Source organism: Strongylocentrotus purpuratus, unplaced genomic scaffold, assembly GCF_000002235.5.
Source record: "Strongylocentrotus purpuratus isolate Spur 01 unplaced genomic scaffold, Spur_5.0 spur5_scaffold_7, whole genome shotgun sequence".
NCBI lineage: Eukaryota > Metazoa > Echinodermata > Echinoidea > Camarodonta > Strongylocentrotidae > Strongylocentrotus > Strongylocentrotus purpuratus.
Window position 1 is genome coordinate 20,919,830 of NW_022145613.1, and position 19,863 is coordinate 20,939,692.

Sequence of the window (19,863 nt, forward strand, 5' to 3'; positions counted from 1 at the left end):
AAGGAAAAAAATTGTGCACGTGTCGGCTGACGTTATACCGTATAAATTCAGGGACATAATTATGCAGCGGCTTAGCAAGAAAATTGTGCACTTTTTGAGAAAAGCACGAAACTTCTAGCATAGTTAGCTTTAACCATAAGATTTATTTTCAGATGTGGAGGGAAGTCAGATTTGACCTCTGATGACCCTGAGAGGTCAAATCCAAAATGGCCGCCAGTTCGCATGGTCTAATTAATATACAAACACGCTTAACTTTTGAACCAAATAGACCAGAAAAACGTTTAAGGTGTCATTTCCAACTAAATTGGGGATGCCAATTCATTTGGTAATACTTTTGAGATCGCCAGAACTGAAGGTTTTGCATTGAGGTCAAGGTCAATTAATTGACTAAAAAATAGCAAGTTTTGAATGGTTACGAAGGTTTTATTTTGGGGACTTATGTCATGATAAGATGGCCATCGCTGATTAATTCAATTCTCATTTTACAAATGTGGCTGCCAAATTAGTAAACGACTCCCCCATTCCAACGACTTTTTCAGCGCAGACAATGATTATATTCGTGAGTTTTACGATAGAAAAGGTGTACGTGAAAACAGCTTCGAGTTGTTACCAATCAGTGAACAATTTGTTTTCAAAGAGTTACGTAAGTTGAATGTATCAAAAAGTACTGGGTTAGGCTTGATTCCAGCTAAATTTCTAAAAGATGGTGCGAAGGTTTTATTTAAGCCTCTAAGTTACTTAATGAACCTATCTATCTTGACGAGTACTTTTCCAGAGGATATATAGCAAATAGCAAAAGTGACTCCACTTTATAAAAAGAAAGATAAAACTGATGTTAGCAACTATAGACCTAAGTATTAGTGTTTTAAGCGTAGCATCAAAGATTTTAGAAAAATCGGTCCGTGTTCAAATTGAAAGATACTTCAAAGAAAATGATATAATTTATGAATTTCAATCTGGTTTTCGACATGATTATTCGACTGAAACATGTCTAATTCATTTGACTGATTAGGAGAGAAACCTCCCAAGGGAGCTTTGTTGGTATGGTACTGCTCCTTGATCTGCAAAAAGCTTTTGATACGTCTTATTGAAGAAGTTACAACAGATTACTAATGGGTTTTGATAAGGCAAGTTTAGATTGGTTCAGATCCTACTTATCTAATCGACACCAAGTAGTGGCCATTCATGATATTCGTTCTAAACTAATGCATAACATGCGGTGTTCCTCTGGGAAGCATTTTAGGCCCGTTCTATTTTCAAGTTATATAAATGATACGTGCATTTGTAAAAAAAAAACAGACGGTGATCATTTCCTTAAAATTCTGAAATTATCCCGAACTTTAAACCAATCTGACAAATTTTGAGTAGAGTGTTCCAGAGCTGGACATATAGGGTTCTTGTGCACCATTTCCCCTATCTCCTGGTGTTAATATCTAAGAAACAGAAATATCGGCGTAAGGTAGGGAGGGAGTGAAAGTTCCCCCTACCCCGCGACCGCTAACCACCAAGACGCAACCCATTTCCTGAAATATCTGAAATTATCCCGAAAAACTACCAATCTGACAAATTTTGAGTAGTTTTCCAGAGCTGGACATACATGGGGTTCTTGTGCACCATCTCCCCTATCTTCTGGTGTTAATAACTAAGAAACAGAAATGTCGGCGTAAGGTAGGGAGGGGGGTGAAGTTCCCCCTACCCCGCGACCACTAACCACCAAGGCGGTGATCATTTCCTGAAAATTCTGAAATTATCCCGAACTAATTAAACCAATCTGACAAATTTTTGAGTAGAGTGTTCCAGAGCTGGAAATGTATAGGGTTCTTGTGCATCATCTCCCCTATCTCCTGGTGTTAATAACTAAGAAACAGAAATGTCGGCGTAAGGTAGGGAGGGGGTGAAAGTTCCCCCTACCCCGCGACCGCTAACCACCAAGACGCTACCCATTTCCTGAAATATCTGAAATTATCCCGAACTTTAAACCAATCTGACAAATTTTGAGTAGAGTGTTCCAGAGCTGGACATATATGGGGTTCTTGTGCACCATCTCCCCTATCTTCTGGTGTTATTAAATAAGAAACAGAAATATCGGCGTAAGGGAGGGGGGTGAAAGTTCCCCTACCCCGCGACCGCTAACCACCAAGACGCTACCCATTTCCTGAAATATCTGAAATTATCCCGAACTTTAAACCAATCTGACAAATTTTGAGTAGAGTGTTCCAGAGCTGGACATATATGGGGTTCTTGTGCACCATCTCCCCTATCTTCTGGTGTTAATAAATAAGAAACAGAAATATCGGCGTAAGGGAGGGGGGGTGAAAGTTCCCCCTACCCCGCGACCGCTAACCACCAAGACGCTACCCATTTCCTGAAATATCTGAAATTATCCCGAACTTTAAACCAATCTGACAAATTTTGAGTAGAGTGTTCCAGAGCTGGACATATATGGGGTTCTTGTGCACCATCTCCCCTATCTTCTGGTGTTAATAAATAAGAAACAGAAATATCGGCGTAAGGGAGGGGGGTGAAAGTTCCCCCTACCCCGCGACCGCTAACCACCAAGACGCTACCCATTTCCTGAAATATCTGAAATTATCCCGAACTTTAAACCAATCTGACAAATTTTGAGTAGAGTGTTCCAGAGCTGGACATAATATGGGGTTCTTGTGCACTATCTCCCCTATATCTCCTGGTGTTAATAACTAAGAAACAGAAATGTCGGCGTAAGGTAGGGAGGGGGTGAAAGTTCCCCCTATCCCGCGACCGCTAACCACCAAGACGCTACCCCGCGTCCACTAAGTCAACATCCGCTATCATTTAATTTTAGTAACATGAATATAAACGAATGGGGCTTTAAAGAATCCTCGCGCGCACTCTTCGCAGTCTATTGTTTATATATATCAGTCCAATGGCTTCAATTGGTAAATCAATAAGGATAAATCAAAATCGATTTTAGCAAGTACTGTCCACCAAAAAATTTATGAAAGTTCGTTGACCTCTTAGTGGTCGCAAAAGTAGCGGTCGCCAAAGTTGGCTCAGTGTACGCGTTTCCCGTTTCCACGAAAAATCGAGCGTAGTCTTAGCTCCAGATATGCTTGAGTCAACTCATTCAGTCAGATTAGCTGATTGAAGCTTAACCCCCCCCCCCCCCCCCCAGCCCCCCTCTCGTCCCGTGCCCCCGTGAGAATTTGAAAATATGTCAAATTTCTGGCAGCCGTTTCTTCATTTTCTGGCAGTAATTAAGGTGGTCCTTGTTATGTCTTATCAATTCTGCATATTGTGATTTTTTTTTTAATTCCCTTTTTTCTTTATTATGGGCCTACAATTCAATGTGTTTCGCTCACTTTCAGAGAATTGAAACAGAGAAACCCAAGGACAAGGAATAGAAATATCTAATCTGTATTTAGGTATTCTGATGTCAAAATGTCAACAGTAGGCTTTAATTTCCCGCTCCAGTAAAATTTGCTTGCTCTCAAAAAAAATTAAACTTAGAAAGGTGGTTTTCGGGCAAAGAACATCAGCGCCCGGCGTGAAATTCTGATTGTTTCTAAGTTAGCAAAAATACAATGACGATGACGACGGGGGTGGTGGAAGCCTACTGAATATTCATTGATAAGGAATAACAAATTAATTAATACGAAGCATTGAATGTAACACCTTTATTTTTGCCGACTAATCAAACACAAATAAATAATAATGTATACCTGATTACAATTCAACACATAAGCTCATAATACTGTAATATTTTTTCGAAGATATAATTTTTTCCTGAAAAAAAAAATAATCTAAAGCTATTCCGTACAATTTTGTAAAAAATAATACAAAATCTCAGTGCCTAAACTTAACTTCTTGGTGATTATATACAACCTTTTTTCTTTACAGGAAAAAATAATTGCATCTTTTTTTAACACTAATAAAAAAAGTGTTTAAGTAATGAAAATAGAATATGACAAATAGACAAAAATGTATATAGATAGATAGTCATAATAATGATGAGGGAAAGACTGGTATATATATATATATATATATATATATATATATATATGTCTTCATGTATATTCATATTCAATTTCGTACACACAAAAATATTGACGTTGAACACTATTAAAAAAGTTATCCATTATTAATGAGTACTAGAAACGTTGAAATCCAATTGGTAGTTTTTATTGTCAAATCAATAGTTATTTCGCTATCTTTTCAGGAGATCTCTATTCGTATATAAGAGATAGGCCTAGTGCAATTTTGCAACTTGTATTAGGACATATTTGTATAAATTCTAACAAACTAAACACTCACTTTAAGACACAAATATTCTTTAAGATTAAAGATTACAATTATGTAACTAGGTAAAGTTCTCTTGGTTTAAAGTCATTTTATTTCGACAGGTATACAAAAATGAAAGTCTCAAAGAATATATAAAGATATATAAGTTCATAAACAATTTCAGTAATATTTTCTATTTGAAACAAAATTTTTGGATTTTGGAAAAAGAAAAAAACTCAGAGCAGAACTCTTCTCAGTTATTATCACACAAACAATAGACTTATACTAAAATTAATTTATTGCATAAAATTAATTTATTGCACAAAATTGATAAGTAAACATTTTTTAAATTAAAATATACTTCGTTTCTCTTGAGTGGTCGTAGATTCACTTTCATAGCCAAGTTTACAAGCAAAAAATAATGGAGCTCTTGAATGCAGGAGACATTTTGGTTGCAACAATAATTCATGAGAGATTTTAACAAAAGGGTTTGATTTCCACGCGCAGTAGTCAGATTATTCAATGTTAAGAGTTTGTTAAAAGAGGGCGTGGTCTGGTTGGCGAATACAACAATTCCTGTGAGCTTGAGAACAATGGGCCAATCACAAGCAGTGATTTCCTCACATTCCATGACGTGATCTGATAGGTTTACTTGTTGGCGAATCACAGTGGTTTCTCATATCCTCCCCTTGTTAAGAGAGAAAGAAATGATCTGATTGGCTGATTGGTAATAAGATGATTCGATTGGCTGATTGTTTGACGAATCACAAAGATTCCTCAGCTTCTATCCGAGAACCGTCCTCTGAAGATTTGTCCCACCACTGCAAGAGACTGTTGGTCAAGGAGGGGAAAAGGGGAAGTTAAAATTGAATGGACGAAAAATAACACACAACATAGTGACAACTGATACAGGTACGAGTTGAATAGAGAGGGAATCATTGTTTTTCTAAAAATCTTCCATGAGACTTATTCTTTATTCCCCCCCCCCTATTTTTCTTCTTTCTTATTCTTTTCCGCCTTCCTTTCTTCTAGCATGAAGTTAGGATATTTAAACTCGACTGTTCTTGTTTCCTCATTTGTCTTCTTTTTCCTATTTTGATAACTTCTTTTCCTTCATAAAATTCAACTGATTGTTTTGGTCTCGTAATACGAATCTGCGCGTGGAGAAAGGAAGAAAGAAGAAAGAGTAGAAAGTGGAAAGATGTTGAGTATTTTTACCCAAAGAAAATATATTCAGTTGTCTGTAGAGGTACATAGTATTGATTGTATGCTTGGGTTTTTTCTTTTCTTTTTCAGGAAGAACTAAAATATTAAAAAACGCAGTTGGCTGAAACATGCAAAGTCACATGATAAAGAAAATAAAAATGTGCATGCAATGTGAGAAACTTTAATAAGAATCAACCTATATTCGACTACTTACTGTTCTGTATCTCTTCCTTCATAGCTCTCTAACATCACCTGGCTTCTATGAAACCAAAAAAAAATGAATATCGTTGTACATCAAATATCATAATTCTTTATTTCATACCTGATTATACGATTAAAAATGAATACAGTATATAGACTTCAAATATCTGTGAAAAGGGTGCTTCTCGCCGATTTCTCGTTTATGGACGAGTCTGGAGACTAGAGTCCTTATAATGAGGACGATAAGGAATAGAAGAGCATGAATAGAACAGAGGATTAGTGAAAATAATGGTTATAGGCTTACAGTAAATTACAGTCAACAACTATATTATTCATACCCTTACCAAGTTGTGTATTTGTTTAAGTATGTCAAAATTTGATATGTCCCGATTTACGTTTCTTAAGAATGTGACATATTAAAGCTCACATCTAAAGTATTCAAAAAGGGCAATACTGAATTCGATCAACCAGTCCACCTTTTATTCTTGAGTTCCGAAAACACACACAAAAACATCAAATTTACCAGGGGTATGAATAATTTAGTTGTTAACTGTATCTGCTGAGTTCAAAGTCTGTATTGAGATGATATTTCTCTACCAAGTACCTCGTGTCATACACGCGTGTATACATATAGTGCTCGCTAAAAACACTAATACACTATCACAACATCGTCAGGTCAGTGAATTGTGAAACACAAATAGTGTTAATTATTCAAATAATGTGGAAGAAGAGCAGCACAACTGAAATACAGGTTAGCTAAAAAGTACACGACGAAAGTTATCATTGTCGATGAGATGGGAAGGTTAGTAATATCGTCGAGTTCTGACAATGTCATTGTATTTCGAAAGAATTATTCTGAATCTACTACTCCTGCTACTACTACTACTACTACTACTACTACTACTACAGTTAATAATCCTGCTACTACTACTACTACAATTACTACAGCTGCTTCTTCCACTACTACTGTAACCAGGCGCGTACGCAGGGGGGGGGGGGTGTTTGGGGGGTTAACCCCCCCCCCTTGGTATTTTTATGTGTATAAACCCCCCTAAAAAAAACCTAAACCCCCCCCCCCCCTTTTGTTTTTTTTTTGGTTTTTTTTGTTTGTTTTTTTTTATAAAAAAAAATAAAAAAATATTCTCATGGCTGACCTAAAAAAGGTGACCTTACCCCCCCCCCCCAACGGAGCAAAATGTCAAATTTTCAAATTTCGAGACTAAAAAAAAAAAAGTGTCCTCTTACCCCCACCACCCCCCCCCCCCCCCCCCTTGAAAAAATCCTGCGTACGCGCCTGACTGCAACTAATATAAAACTAATAATAATAGTAATAATATTAATACTCATAACAATAATGCATGCTAAATATGAAAACACAATACTTACACTTGTTACACAATCTATTCAATTTTTACACAAATTTACACAATCGCACATCAAAACTTTCAACATAAGAACGTTCTCAAATCTGACATCAGTTTGTGATTGGAACATGCAAAATATGGAATATCAGAAGATATATGCTTTCAACTCTAGCTCTCTCTCTCTCTCTCTCTTCCTTCCTTCTCCCTCCTTCTACATCTCTCTGTATATCTCCTATTCCTTTCCTTTCTATATAAACAGATTCTCCTTTCTCTCCCTTTCTTACCCTCTCACTCCTTCCCTCCCTCCCACTCTATCCATGTTGTACTGTCACAATCTTTCCATGACTGTTTATAACTTCTTAGGTATCTTATTTTCTTAATATAAAAAAGGTCTCAAAATTGAAAAGTTTAAAAATAATGCCCCTCTCAACCCTTGATCGCCTTCTCGTTGTATTAGGTTTTGTCTTTTGGTGGCAAATGTGATAAAAACAGAGGGGGCAAACAGACTATTATTTTCAACACAGCAGTCACAGGGGTTCCAGGTAAGAGATACCATATGTGAAAGAAGAGAGAGAGAGAGAGAGAGCCAGAGAGGGGTATACATGTAGTTAACAGGGGCGGATTTAGGGGGGGTTCTGTGGTTTAAACAAGCCCCTTGGGCAGCCAAGTGAAGACAAAAAAAAGGGGGGAAAGAGAAGAAAAAAAAAGAAGAAAAAAGTAAAACGGCGCAATTTTTGTGGATCCGCCACTGGGTAAAACACCCGACCCCCCCCCCCCCCCCCCCCTTGGCGAAAAGCTAGATCCACCCCTGGTTACTGCATACACGAAAAGTAAGAAGGAAACACACAAAGCAAAATACAAGTAGCTGGAAAAAAGAGATACATGTACGTTCAGCATTTGACTGCATTCAAAACATTATCCGGATATATGTCATGGTAGAAAAAAGGTAAAATCCTTCAATAAAACACAAAAAGATCAAATCCTTTCTCATTACACGATTCAAAACACCCTGTTCAGGTTTGTTAATAATGCATGCTCATGCCATATCATTCAATCATGCATAAGAACACCACGATAACAACAAGAGATCCAAGATACTTACTTAGGATTGTATATCCTGTTATGCTATACATGTACCAGCTGAAGTGAGGTCACTGAAATACGACTCTAGGCGCTCTACAGGGGCAAAATAATAGATGAACCAGTGGCATAGCCATCAAGGTTCATTGGAGGTTGGGTGGAGTGGGGATATGGGTAGTTCTAATTGCTTTTGATTTATGAGAACAACATCAAATAAGGATAGAAACTGATAGCTCATAATGCTACGTTTGCAAAGACAAAATGGAAGAATTTGTACAGCCAACACAGAGGTCAGGTTAAATACTTGGTATTCTAAAGCTTTGTTAATAAAAAGATTCCTTTATAAAAGGGGTTCTTTAATGTTGAAGGTTTTATGAGGATCATTAATTTGAGAATTTGAAGCGTTGACCAAAATGTTTGTTAATCTGAAGGTAAAATTATACTAATGTTACTTGGGATAATAATGAATGATATTGATCAACTTAAGCCAACTCTGTAGAATGATAATTTTTTCTTAGTCTAGACCAGCCTTCTATGAAACCTTAACAGAATTGATTTGTAACCTTTTCTGTTCACAATGGTCCCTTGTTCAATACTATACCACACACTTTAAATCCTATATATTTGTCACGCAGTGTGTTATGGAGTATGGGTGACAATTATTTACGAACTTGTGGTTAATATGTTAAGTAAGTATGCAAACTTGAGGTTTTCTATGAACTCAAGACTTCCAATAAATCAGCAAAACATAAGATCTTCATTATTTCTTTGTTCGTTTTTGCAGTATTATTTTACTCGTTTGCACCATAATCACATGATCATCTTTATAAAACTTACAAAATACACTTCACAAATAACTTTCCATTTCGGGAGATACAAAATGTTTAGCTCATTATATCAATTACAAACTTTGACCCTAACAATATGGTACTGATCTCAACGACTGCATAAATATAGTTTTCAAACTATTAATATTTACATACATTTAGACATCTACATTATATAATGTAACATCTCTATCTTTAAAAAAGCACTGTACTGTTACTTTAAGGCGGGGAAGACCCCAGTAAAATTGACATAAATAATGGATATCTCCATTGAGAATGTTGAAAGTGTGACTCCACATACCGGTAAATAATTTACAGGATCGAGCAACTAGGACAAAAACTTCACATATAGTTTTTTATAAAATGTCCTTCTCACAAAAATGTCTTGACATAATTTTCCATTTCTGTCCATATAAATTGGAATTGAACCAGCTTTTTCGGTATTAGTTCCAGCTATCATTCTACATTTATGGCAAAAACATGTGTGTTAACATTAAAAGTAAGCTTTTAAATGTGACTCTCAATTCATATTAAAATATCAATTACAGAAGTCTTTCAAACTTGACCTTGTTTGCATCTTTTTCCCCCTTTTTTCCAAAAGAGATTCTGGGAGTAACAAAATGCCTCTTTGTGTATTTTGTTTATAACTTACCGGTAGTATTAATCTGAAACCACAAGGTATTGTGTATATTTGTCTGAATGAAATGGAAATAGGAATTGTATACCTTAGCAAAATATAAAATTCTCTCGATATGAAAGTCTTGCTTTTAATGATGTATTCTGCTTCAACAAAAATAACTAGAAAACATGAGAATGGTTTATACTGAGTGGAATTAGAGACAGACACATTAATGGATTTGTCATGTGCCATCTAAATATGTACGAATACATAGTTTATGGGTTAATCTGGGTTCATGAAAAATACAGCAAAAAAAATTTGACTGCAACAAAATTTTGAAAGAAAAAGAATTATACTGTAAAGACATTCAAATGACCAATACTGCATCATCTAGGGAATGGCAAAGATATTAAAGCTTATTAACCATGTTAAAGTTACACACTGTAATACCACGCAGTAATGAAATATATGGCAAAAGAACTGCAAAAAATATGTATGGCAAGGAAGGACTAAATTGGTCAACTTACAAGTAAATGCAGAGGGTTTCAACATACAAACCACAATCGATGGTTGATAAGAAGATCTAAATAGGTAATGGGTCATTAATTTCTGAAGTTCATTCTTAGCATCTGATTCATGATGTATTACCATTTAGTTGTACCTCCATCAAATAAAATTTGGTTTCATATATCATGAAAGGGAGTCTTAGGAATGGAGTGAAAATATTGCTCTATTTGGTGCTAATATTTCCTGTCTTTAGCTTCAAATGTTTTTCTCCCGGTACATATTAATGAGAGGAGGTGCTATTGCTGCTATCAATCTGTTCATTTTGTTTGGTGTTTCAAATAAAAGAAACTACCTTTACTCATAAATATTTTATATATTCTTACACAAAAACAGAACTGCAAGATATACAAAAGGATAGGCCTACTTTACCTCAAAATGCAAACTGAAAAGACATGCTGACCAAAAAATTTATCCAGTTCATTTCCTCTTGAAAGCAACAAAATATTAAATCTGGGAATATTTTCACGAAACTGTCTTTAGTACAAATTTGTCGACTGTGTGTTGACTTAAAAAACATGCGTTTCAATGGGATGTTGGCGAACTTGTATTTCCAAAGGTTTCAGAAAACAATGATCAGGGTATTGCAAGTGGCTAAAACCAACAAATCTCCTTGGTTTTACAGGTTATGGTAAGACAGAATTAAAAGTATTTGGATGATCAGAGGTTCAGAATTCCCAGCAAACTAGCCAAGGAATGAAATAAGTACATAACGATTAAACCAGTGTCAAATACATATGACTCTGAGATGATGAAAAATATACTATCTGACAATTTGCATCAAATTTTTTCAAATCAAAGTTAAAAAGGAAAAAAACCTAGAAAGCAGTCCTCTTGCATGCAAAACATACACAAAAGAGGATATAACAAAACATGCATGACTTATAAAATTTGCCACTTGGGGTTTGAGGTTTTCCACTTTTTGCAATACCCTATATCTTACATGTGCTTTCAAAGTATTACAAAATGCTGGTCAAAAATTGTTTAGTTAGAAAACAAAATAGAGATCAAAATACATTCAATTACTTTTTGCCACTTTCAACACAAGAATAAATTTATACAAAATATAAAAGAATAATGTCATGAGTTGTTATTAGAGCAGTTGAAATATTTCAAAGAATAATTTATATTATAAAACATGAGAACTTATCGGTTATGGCATATTAATCTTTCCTGCATAATTATTAACCTAGGAACTTAGGCACATAAAGAATTCTTTTATTTTGGCAACTTACAGTATTGACAAGAATAAAACTAATGTTGCGCAATGGATGGACGGTTTTGATTAAAAAAGTGCAAGTTAAAAGCAGACGATGGCTGACCCTATTCTCTCACTGTTCCATGATTGGTGTATGAAGTACACTGACAAAGTATAAGGAGTTCAAATTTGTATCATGAAGTAGACAGAAAAAAATGTTGCTTGATGGTTTAAATTAAGATTCCCACTATGAGATCATAACCATGATGGTATTATTCTTTGTATTTCATTATTGGACCATCACAGTTGGTTTTTACTGTAAAAAATATAATAGTATGAAAATTAGGAAAAGAAGGAGTTGGTTCTTCTATTTTATATTTTATAAATGAGTGATCTATATATCCACATTGAAGGGGTGGAATACCCTGGTGACTGTTTTATAAATTCGTATCGCTTTATATTTCATGAACCTACTGTGACTCAACTGGAATTTTGGAAGTATAATAACTGTGACATAATTCTGAAGTAAAGTTTTTCCCTCAATGCATGTATTAAATGAAATATAATTACATGTAGATGAACATGATACACCTAGACAAATGATTTCAACAACAAATGAAAGTGTGCAGTTGGATTAATTTTGTCAACAGACACCTAACAAATGAACAAATTCAACAACATTTTGGTCGTGAAATAGCTAGAAGATTCAAAGATGGATCCTTTCCTGGAAATAATAGCAAAGTTTCTATGAATTATGGCACTTAAAATAATAATTGTCATTGCCCCCTCCCCTTCCAATAAATAATAGCAGTGTTAGTAATAAATAAAAGTAAGCAAGATGCATGGTTGAGCAGGTCAAAGCACAGTCTCTTTCTCCATATACTCGGAGGGGGGTTTGTACCTTCTAACACGAAGCTTGTCTTCTGGTAGTATTCGTTCTTGGTTCTGTGGGAGAAAGAGAGAGTGATATTACGATCAGTGATGGTGGTGATGATGATGGTGGTGGTGGTGGTGGTGGTGGTGGTGGTGGTGGTGGTGGTGGTGGTGGTGGTAGTGATGATAGTTATGGTGGTGGTTGTAGTGGTGATGGTGAGGATAATGGTGGTGGTGAATGATCATAGTGACGATGGTGATGATGGTGATGAAAATGACAATGATGGTCACAATGATGATGATGGCGATGATTGTGACGATGGTGGTGATGATGATAGTGATGATGATAGTGATGATGATGGTGATGACAAAGATTAAAAATAAAGCAGTTTAAGTAATATATATCAATGAGATACAGATTATAACAATTAAAACAAATACAAATAATATCCAAATGATAAAACACAATGATGAAAATAGTCATTATAATGAGTGCTGAACAGCAGATCATCAACTAGTTGTCACCAGGAAGCAAAAGCGAGCATCATCATTCTGAGGGGTATAGTACTTGCACATGTGTGTCCAGAGCCATTGTAAACAACAGCTTCCTTGCAGGTACATGTGAATGTGTGTATAACGAGCAGCTACGTCTACCTACAGAGGCAATAGCTGCTCAACTCACACATAGCCTATACGGTATGCTCTACATTCCTTCAGCATCTAATGTAAGACTAGAATTAGTGTATTGGTTATAACAAAGTCCCACTTTATTAGATGGATGTATCATTGTATTCATCATTGCTTGGACTTACCGCTGGGTGTAGCCATGTGTCAATCTGTTTGAGCTCCCTGGCCCTTTTCTTGTCCTGCAGAGGGAGTAGATACAAAATATGGACCAAACAGGTTTAAATAAATACTTCTGTGGACAGAGGCAGTATTCTATTGTGATAGTTGAACTGATACATAATAATAACAATAATGATGGTAACAATTTCCATAACAGTAATAATTGATGCCTCTATTGATCTATAATAACATGGGAAATGCATGGCAGGATGCAATTACCATCAACCAATTAACATCTCCATGTCATAACTCTGATACCATATTTGGTAGCAGAGGTGTATTTTTTCCTAAAATTTCAGACTTGAAATAATACCTGGAGCTTCCGAATCACAAATGTGTAATACAAGCAAAGCCAAAGACTGCTTATATCCATGAGGTCAGTGTAAATTACACCTATGAGTATCTTGTAAGCCTTCTTCTTATTATTATTACTATAACTATAGTCCATGTGACTTTACAGAAATGATATCAACTAAGTTGAAACTAAAGAAGTTTGACATATTGATTTTCAGCCTTAACACCACTGTACATAAGAAAAAAGAAAACAAATTATTTTGTATTCGGCCAAAACAAAGAAAATCAGTGAATACAAAACAAGAGTACATCTGGAAAAGAGTCACATGGATGCCAGGAAAAGAAAAAAATTAACTAAATAACTATAACCCGATAACTATAATCCATATGACTTTACAGAAATGATATCAACTATGTTGGAACTAAAGAAGTTTGACATACTGATTTGCAGCCTTAACACCACTGTACATAAGATTTATAGAAGACATCAATCTTGAAAGCTTAACTTTGTGAGGAGTGAAAATAGAAAAGCCATTTTTTTTAGATATTTTATTTATTATTTATTTGGCATTTTTCAAGAAATATGACAATGAAACAACATAATCAAGGTGATTACAAAATTAGAATGACAAAAATTATACAAATATAACTTTTTGTAGCAACTTATCCATGGAATATTTGAGTAGAATTCAATGTTTGAATGGCAAGGAACTCACCACATAGTGAACCAGACAGCTACATGGGATCCAGATGAGAAGAGAGATAATAAGCGTAGCTCCTACTACATTATCTTTGATGATTCGACCTGAAGAATAACAAGAGAACAAACTTCAATATAGTATACAACTGGTAATGATCCTGCAATTTTTTTTTAAATGCATGGGTTAACTAAACAAATTATAATTCGTTTTAAAAGAACATGAACAATTTGAATTGGCAATACAAAATTTTGGCCTCCTAATCCATGCTTCATGTTACTTCTTCAAGTTTTGATGAATCAGAAGCAAAAACAGACGATAGAATGTACCAACACATTGAATGGAGTAAGATATTAGAACTTAAAATGCCATTTTATCTATCAAAATTACAGTTCATATGCACATGTCCTGCTTGGGTTAAGAATTTCTCAACTATCATCAATCCCGCTTGTTCATATTGTGTCTTTATGTTTGGTCACCTAGTGATTATAAAAAAACATTCCATTCTATTTACAAAGAATTACAGAATTAGCATAATGTAAAAAATACTCACCCACTGTGCTGATGGTGAATCCTTCAAATACATCAAAGAATCTGGCGATTAGATCCTGCGTCCGACCCTCACAATGGCCCTACAATAACAAAAACAACCATGTTATCATCTCAAGCACATATGTTGTAAAGGGGATTTCCAATGGGAAATGCAATTGTTTGTCCTTACTGTAAACACCACAATAAATCATGGAATTCTAACATGAGATCTAAGAGTCTTTCCCTAATTCCAAATACTACTACTACTGCTACTACTACTATTACTACTACTACTCATAATAATAATAATAATAATAATAGCACTTTCAAATAACTATGTGCTTGTAAAGGGTTTCAGACATTACTACCTGGCATTAGTTTTTGCAACTGTTATCAACACACAATGCATTCAAGGAATAAATCCTAAAGGTACTCGCCTTGTACAAGGATGGAAATGTCCATAATATTCATTCTCTTGACCAATTTTGTTCCTATTTTCACGAAGTGACGGTAGTGAGGAAAATCCGCAAGCAAATTGTATGCGATTTTCATTCACTACCGTCACTTCGTGAAAATAGGGACGATTTAAGTCTTTGCTGAAAGCGCACCTTTTTAATTCATGAATGATATTCTGCAATTGTGAGTCGGTCAAAGGAGGTGCACACCGTCTTATTTCTTTTTTGTTCGATCTTATGTTTGATCCTATGTTTGACCTTATGTATGTTTGATCTCACTCTAATTTGTATTATTATATATGCATGATTTTTTTAATAAAGAACAGATGTATAAGTTGTGTGTTTATTATAAGTTTTGGTAAATAATTTGTTAGTCAGACTATGGTGTGCTTAGATACACCCGCATTAAGCGCCTAATAAATGTTGTGTATTATTATTATTATTACATGTATATTAATGTCTCATCAAAGATTATCATTGCAGTACCAGGGATTGAATCAAAAAGCTTTACTTCCCCAATAAATTGTTAACAGCACTTGACCGCGACACATTTAAAGAATAGCATTCATACACCAGACACACCAAAGAGACCAACACCAGACCGACACCTGACCAGATAAATTACATTGCCCAGCATAGCCAAGAAGCAGTCTGTTTGGAGTTGGTTTGAGTTTGGTCTGACAGTGTGACTGAGTTCTAACCTTACCTGTACGCAGCCGCCTATTTCACACGGTTTACCATCTGCGACTGGTATCGCCATTCGAGTGTGGCGGTCCAGAAATGGCTCACATGGTCCGTTTGGTTCAAACACACAGCAGAAGTAACATGATTGCTCCACTGGGCATATACAAAAAAAAAGAGAAGATTCATACACAACAGTCATCACCACAGACAATTAGAAGATTTTGACCCTTTCCATTAGGTTTCTACCCCATCCATGAACTTGACTGTATTGACCTTTGACTAGGATCATCTATTTTTTTCTTCCTCCTCAAAAATAGAGAGGCGCTTTCTTTCTGAAATATAGTCTTAACAAATACTTAATGCCCACTTTAACAATGACATAAAAATCATTCCAACAACAATAAGGAATATCATCTCGGTAAGATTGTAGACATTAAGTTTTTTCTTTTGTTGGTCAATACATGTATTTATTTATAGATACTACATACTAATATGCATAAAATAAGATAACAGGGGCAAGATATATGTCCATGTTTGTCAGGAAACAATCATCGATCATCATTCATGTACCGTAATATAAGAAAATACCCCAAAGGAATGCTGCATGCCTACTTACACGGAGAGCAGATGCATGATCTGAAATTATTGACTTCACAGAAAGCAATGCAATTCCCTCCAACACATGTTCCACTGTAATGGGAAAGAAGAGAAGAGTTACTATAGCATACATGGCTAACCAGTCACCTCCCACACACTTTTGTTTAGACATGTTGCTAGCATTGACAGGGGGGGGGGGGGACCTCAAGATAGCTTAATACAAGTAACAGAATGCAAGATGTAATCCAACAGGAATGATGCATGGTCTATCACATCTGTAATTTGTCATTATTAATAAAAATATGTACAATTGATCCACAGTGATGAAAATATAGTTCACCCAGGCGTTATGCACATGAGTTACATGCAATTGCTATCTGGGGTACCATACCCAGAGATCACGGATACTATAAACTGTTTATGACATCATGGACAATGGGATTTGTACATATAATATTAGCAATAATAATAATAACAAAGTTAATATATAGGTTTCTAAGCGTTTTCAACACAATTAAATGTATCTTTGCATAACTAAATTTACAAAGGAAGTAGTAAGCAATATCAGACAAAACATAAGGAATGGACAATATGGAAGAAAACCAAAGTTAATAAAATATTTCATGTAATACATTCTTAGAACTACCGTACACAGACAATACATGATGAAGCATTGAAAATTTATAATGGAGCTTACAAATTCAGTGCCTTATATTCTTCTATGATGTTTCATTATGCATCAGCAAGAGGCACCCTTCTTGGTAACTGGATGACAAACATAAGTCAATGCTCACAAAACTTCTAAATCAGGGATCTTTGCAGCAGGCCATGCCCTACATAGTACTATGATACAGTCAAACCTACTGTAGTGACCACCTGTCTACAAAGACCACATTTTTTGTTTCCCTTGAAAATGGTTTCTCATTGAAACATGTACTAAAGGAACCTGTCTTCAACGACCACTTTTTGTGTTTCCCTTGGGAGGGTCACTATAGACAGGTTTGACTGTATATATCTTGCTGGGAACCAAAAGGGCATAACTCAATTCTTGAGCTAGTGCCCTTTGGTAAGGCATTAATCATCATTACGAAGTCCCTCGGAAAGGACTGAAAGCGATCGGTCCCCTGATTGCTTACTTACAAGGATACACATGCTTTCTTAGCAGTCAGGTAATACAAACAAACCAAACCTCAACCTTGAAGACTACTCACTTGTCAATGCATCCTGCTCCATCCCTCAGATCAGGAGGACTTGGGCACCGGATGTCCCTTCCTGTACAATAAGACTTGGCCTTGCAGTATGCATTCTGCTCTGTAGCATCACTGCATACTTTAGACGGTGGTGCATAATAGCAGTTCTCACAGCATACAGAATTCTTGTCACTGATGAATGAACATATAAAGATAAGGGAATGTCCAGTGAGGAAAAAGACTAGGAAACCATGCAAGATTTGTTGGCCCAATTTTGCATCAAAATCGACATCAGGAGTAAATCTTAGTAGAAAAGAGTTCAAGTCTTATATTCATTATTACAATGGAATAGTAAAAGGAAAACAGAAATTACATATTCATCATATCAGCATTTTGTTAGAAGCGACCTTGCTATACCTCTTGTACACACAATGAAGTGAAGTAAAGTTAGAGTGGCAATAGAAAAGAAGGCATATGATTTCAACATTTTTTAAGCAGTTCTGACAATGACTTCAGTGACGGAGACGCAGAGGTAGTCTAATCTTCGCCCCAGTGTAGACCCCCTTCTAATAAGAGCATCCCCATGAATGTAATACACAGACAGGTAAATAAAGAAGACAAGATATAGATGATCTTCATTGCACATACCTGCAGAGTTTGCCTGGTTTGAGCCTGCAGTTAGCTGTACAGCATTCATCAGGGTTATTGTTATCCACAATGCCTACATCACACTGCTCTCCTTGTTCTAGACGGTAGTTGCCACACAGTGATGTCTGCGATGGCTCTGCAGGGAGAAGATAACAAACAACCATAAACCATGGCATGTTCTCAAAGCCTCTGAAAATCAACTTGAGTGGGTACCTCAAAGATCTAGACTTGAACGGTGGACCTCTTACACTTTGTTTCCTACATGCTTAATGCCACTAAATGGCTGATACAGAACAGGTCCATTGTCTATCATTCATTCATCTCATCATCATCATCACCATCAACATCATCAGGCCTCATCATCATCATCACCATCAACATCATCAGGCCTAAAATAAAAACTTGTTGTATTGCCCTTTGGGTGCCAAAACATGGGTCGGTCGGTCGGAAAAGTTTTTTTTGGTCGCCCTCTTTGGGCCGATATTTTTCAGATTTAAATGTTTTTTTGTTTCTTCTTTTTTTCGCACTCTTTTGGCTGATATTTCTCAGTTTTTAATGTTTTAATACATGTGTTTCAATGTCATTATTCCATTGATATCCCTTTCACCTAATGATCATCCATTGTGTGCACGAGAGAGAATTTTGGAATAATTTGATTTTATGCATTTATATCCCATTTAAACAAAAAAATACATATTTTTTCATTCATTAATAACAAAAAATCTAAAAAACGGTTAAAAAAAAAAAATGTTTTAAAATGCCGACTGTAGATTTTCTGATTTTTGGGTCGGTCGCAAAGGGCAATACAACAAGTTTTTATTTTAGGCCTCATCATTACTCATCTCGAGGGATAAGGAGACCAGGCATTTTCTTCTATTGCTCCTTGCCTGTGGAATTCCCTCCCATCATCTATTCACAAAATTGACAACCTGGACCACTTCAAAGCTTCACTCAAAACTCACATCTTTCTTCAGACATTTAAATGCTAATTTTATTGGAGGAGCTCGCGCCTTTGAATGTTTTCTGAAACAGATATATGGCACCATACAAATGCTGTTCTTCATCATCATCATCATCATCATCATCATCATCATCATCATCATTCCTCCTCCTACTCCTCCTCCTCTTCCTATTTTGTGTCATGGCTCATTCTCTCAATACTGAATATCTTACAGATGACATGTTTCTAATTGTACTATTCGCAGATATCACATTTTATAGATATCATACTATCCATGTTGTTACTATTACAGTAGTCCTAAATAGGAAGATAAATTGATATTTCGTTTCAGGTGAAGTTAACCTAGACCTATTTTTCTGGTTATAGCCTTCAAAACTAATTCATTAAGGATAAACTAATTACTGATTGGTTTTAACTGACTAACTAGATGTTTAATGAAATGTATTTTCACAAAATCCATGACCATGATCAACACTGTGTATTACTTTAACAAAGATTGTACAAAGATTGTATTTCAGCGAAACATGTTATGTTTTCTGGGGGTTCTTACCGACAAAGCAGCGTGCAGATTTTTCCCTCAGTACTGGTGAAATCAGCCTCTTACTGCAAATTGAGAATTTCTGTCATAATAAAAGGAGGTATTACAGTTTTGTTTTAAAAAGTATTCCAGTATCATAGATTGCAGTTTAATTAATTGTGCCACATATTGGATATTTTAGGAAAGTATGAAGTAACTGTTCCTTTATATTAACACATGAGAGAACATT

General features: G+C 35.6%; 1 protein-coding gene across 4 annotated transcripts in view; it reads right to left on the bottom strand.

The window, feature by feature from the left end:
- Positions 1 to 4,882: 4,882 nt before the first annotated feature.
- The window catches only part of LOC585715 (ADAM 17-like protease), a 38,394-nt gene continuing 23,413 nt past the window's right edge, over positions 4,883 to 19,863 (bottom strand). Inside the window, exons 13-24 of one of the 4 annotated variants that reach the window (XR_974082.2) lie at positions 19,647 to 19,716; positions 18,136 to 18,271; positions 17,509 to 17,679; positions 16,317 to 16,390; positions 15,723 to 15,853; positions 14,584 to 14,662; positions 14,049 to 14,137; positions 13,005 to 13,058; positions 12,221 to 12,264; positions 8,134 to 8,207; positions 5,681 to 5,725; positions 5,029 to 5,091 (exon numbers count right to left, since the gene is read on the bottom strand). Coding sequence is in view for 2 of the 4 variants with exons in the window: in XM_011685450.2 (XP_011683752.1) it covers positions 5,025 to 5,091; positions 5,681 to 5,725; positions 12,221 to 12,264; positions 13,005 to 13,058; positions 14,049 to 14,137; positions 14,584 to 14,662; positions 15,723 to 15,853; positions 16,317 to 16,390; positions 17,509 to 17,679; positions 18,136 to 18,271; positions 19,647 to 19,716 (960 nt within the window). In the remaining 2 variants the exon portion in view is untranslated. Of the gene's footprint in view, positions 5,092 to 5,680; positions 5,726 to 8,133; positions 8,208 to 12,220; positions 12,265 to 13,004; positions 13,059 to 14,048; positions 14,138 to 14,583; positions 14,663 to 15,722; positions 15,854 to 16,316; positions 16,391 to 17,508; positions 17,680 to 18,135; positions 18,272 to 19,646; positions 19,717 to 19,863 lie in introns of those variants that run through there. The other 3 variants (XM_011685450.2, XM_785532.5, XR_004061974.1) reach the window with 3 other exon arrangements.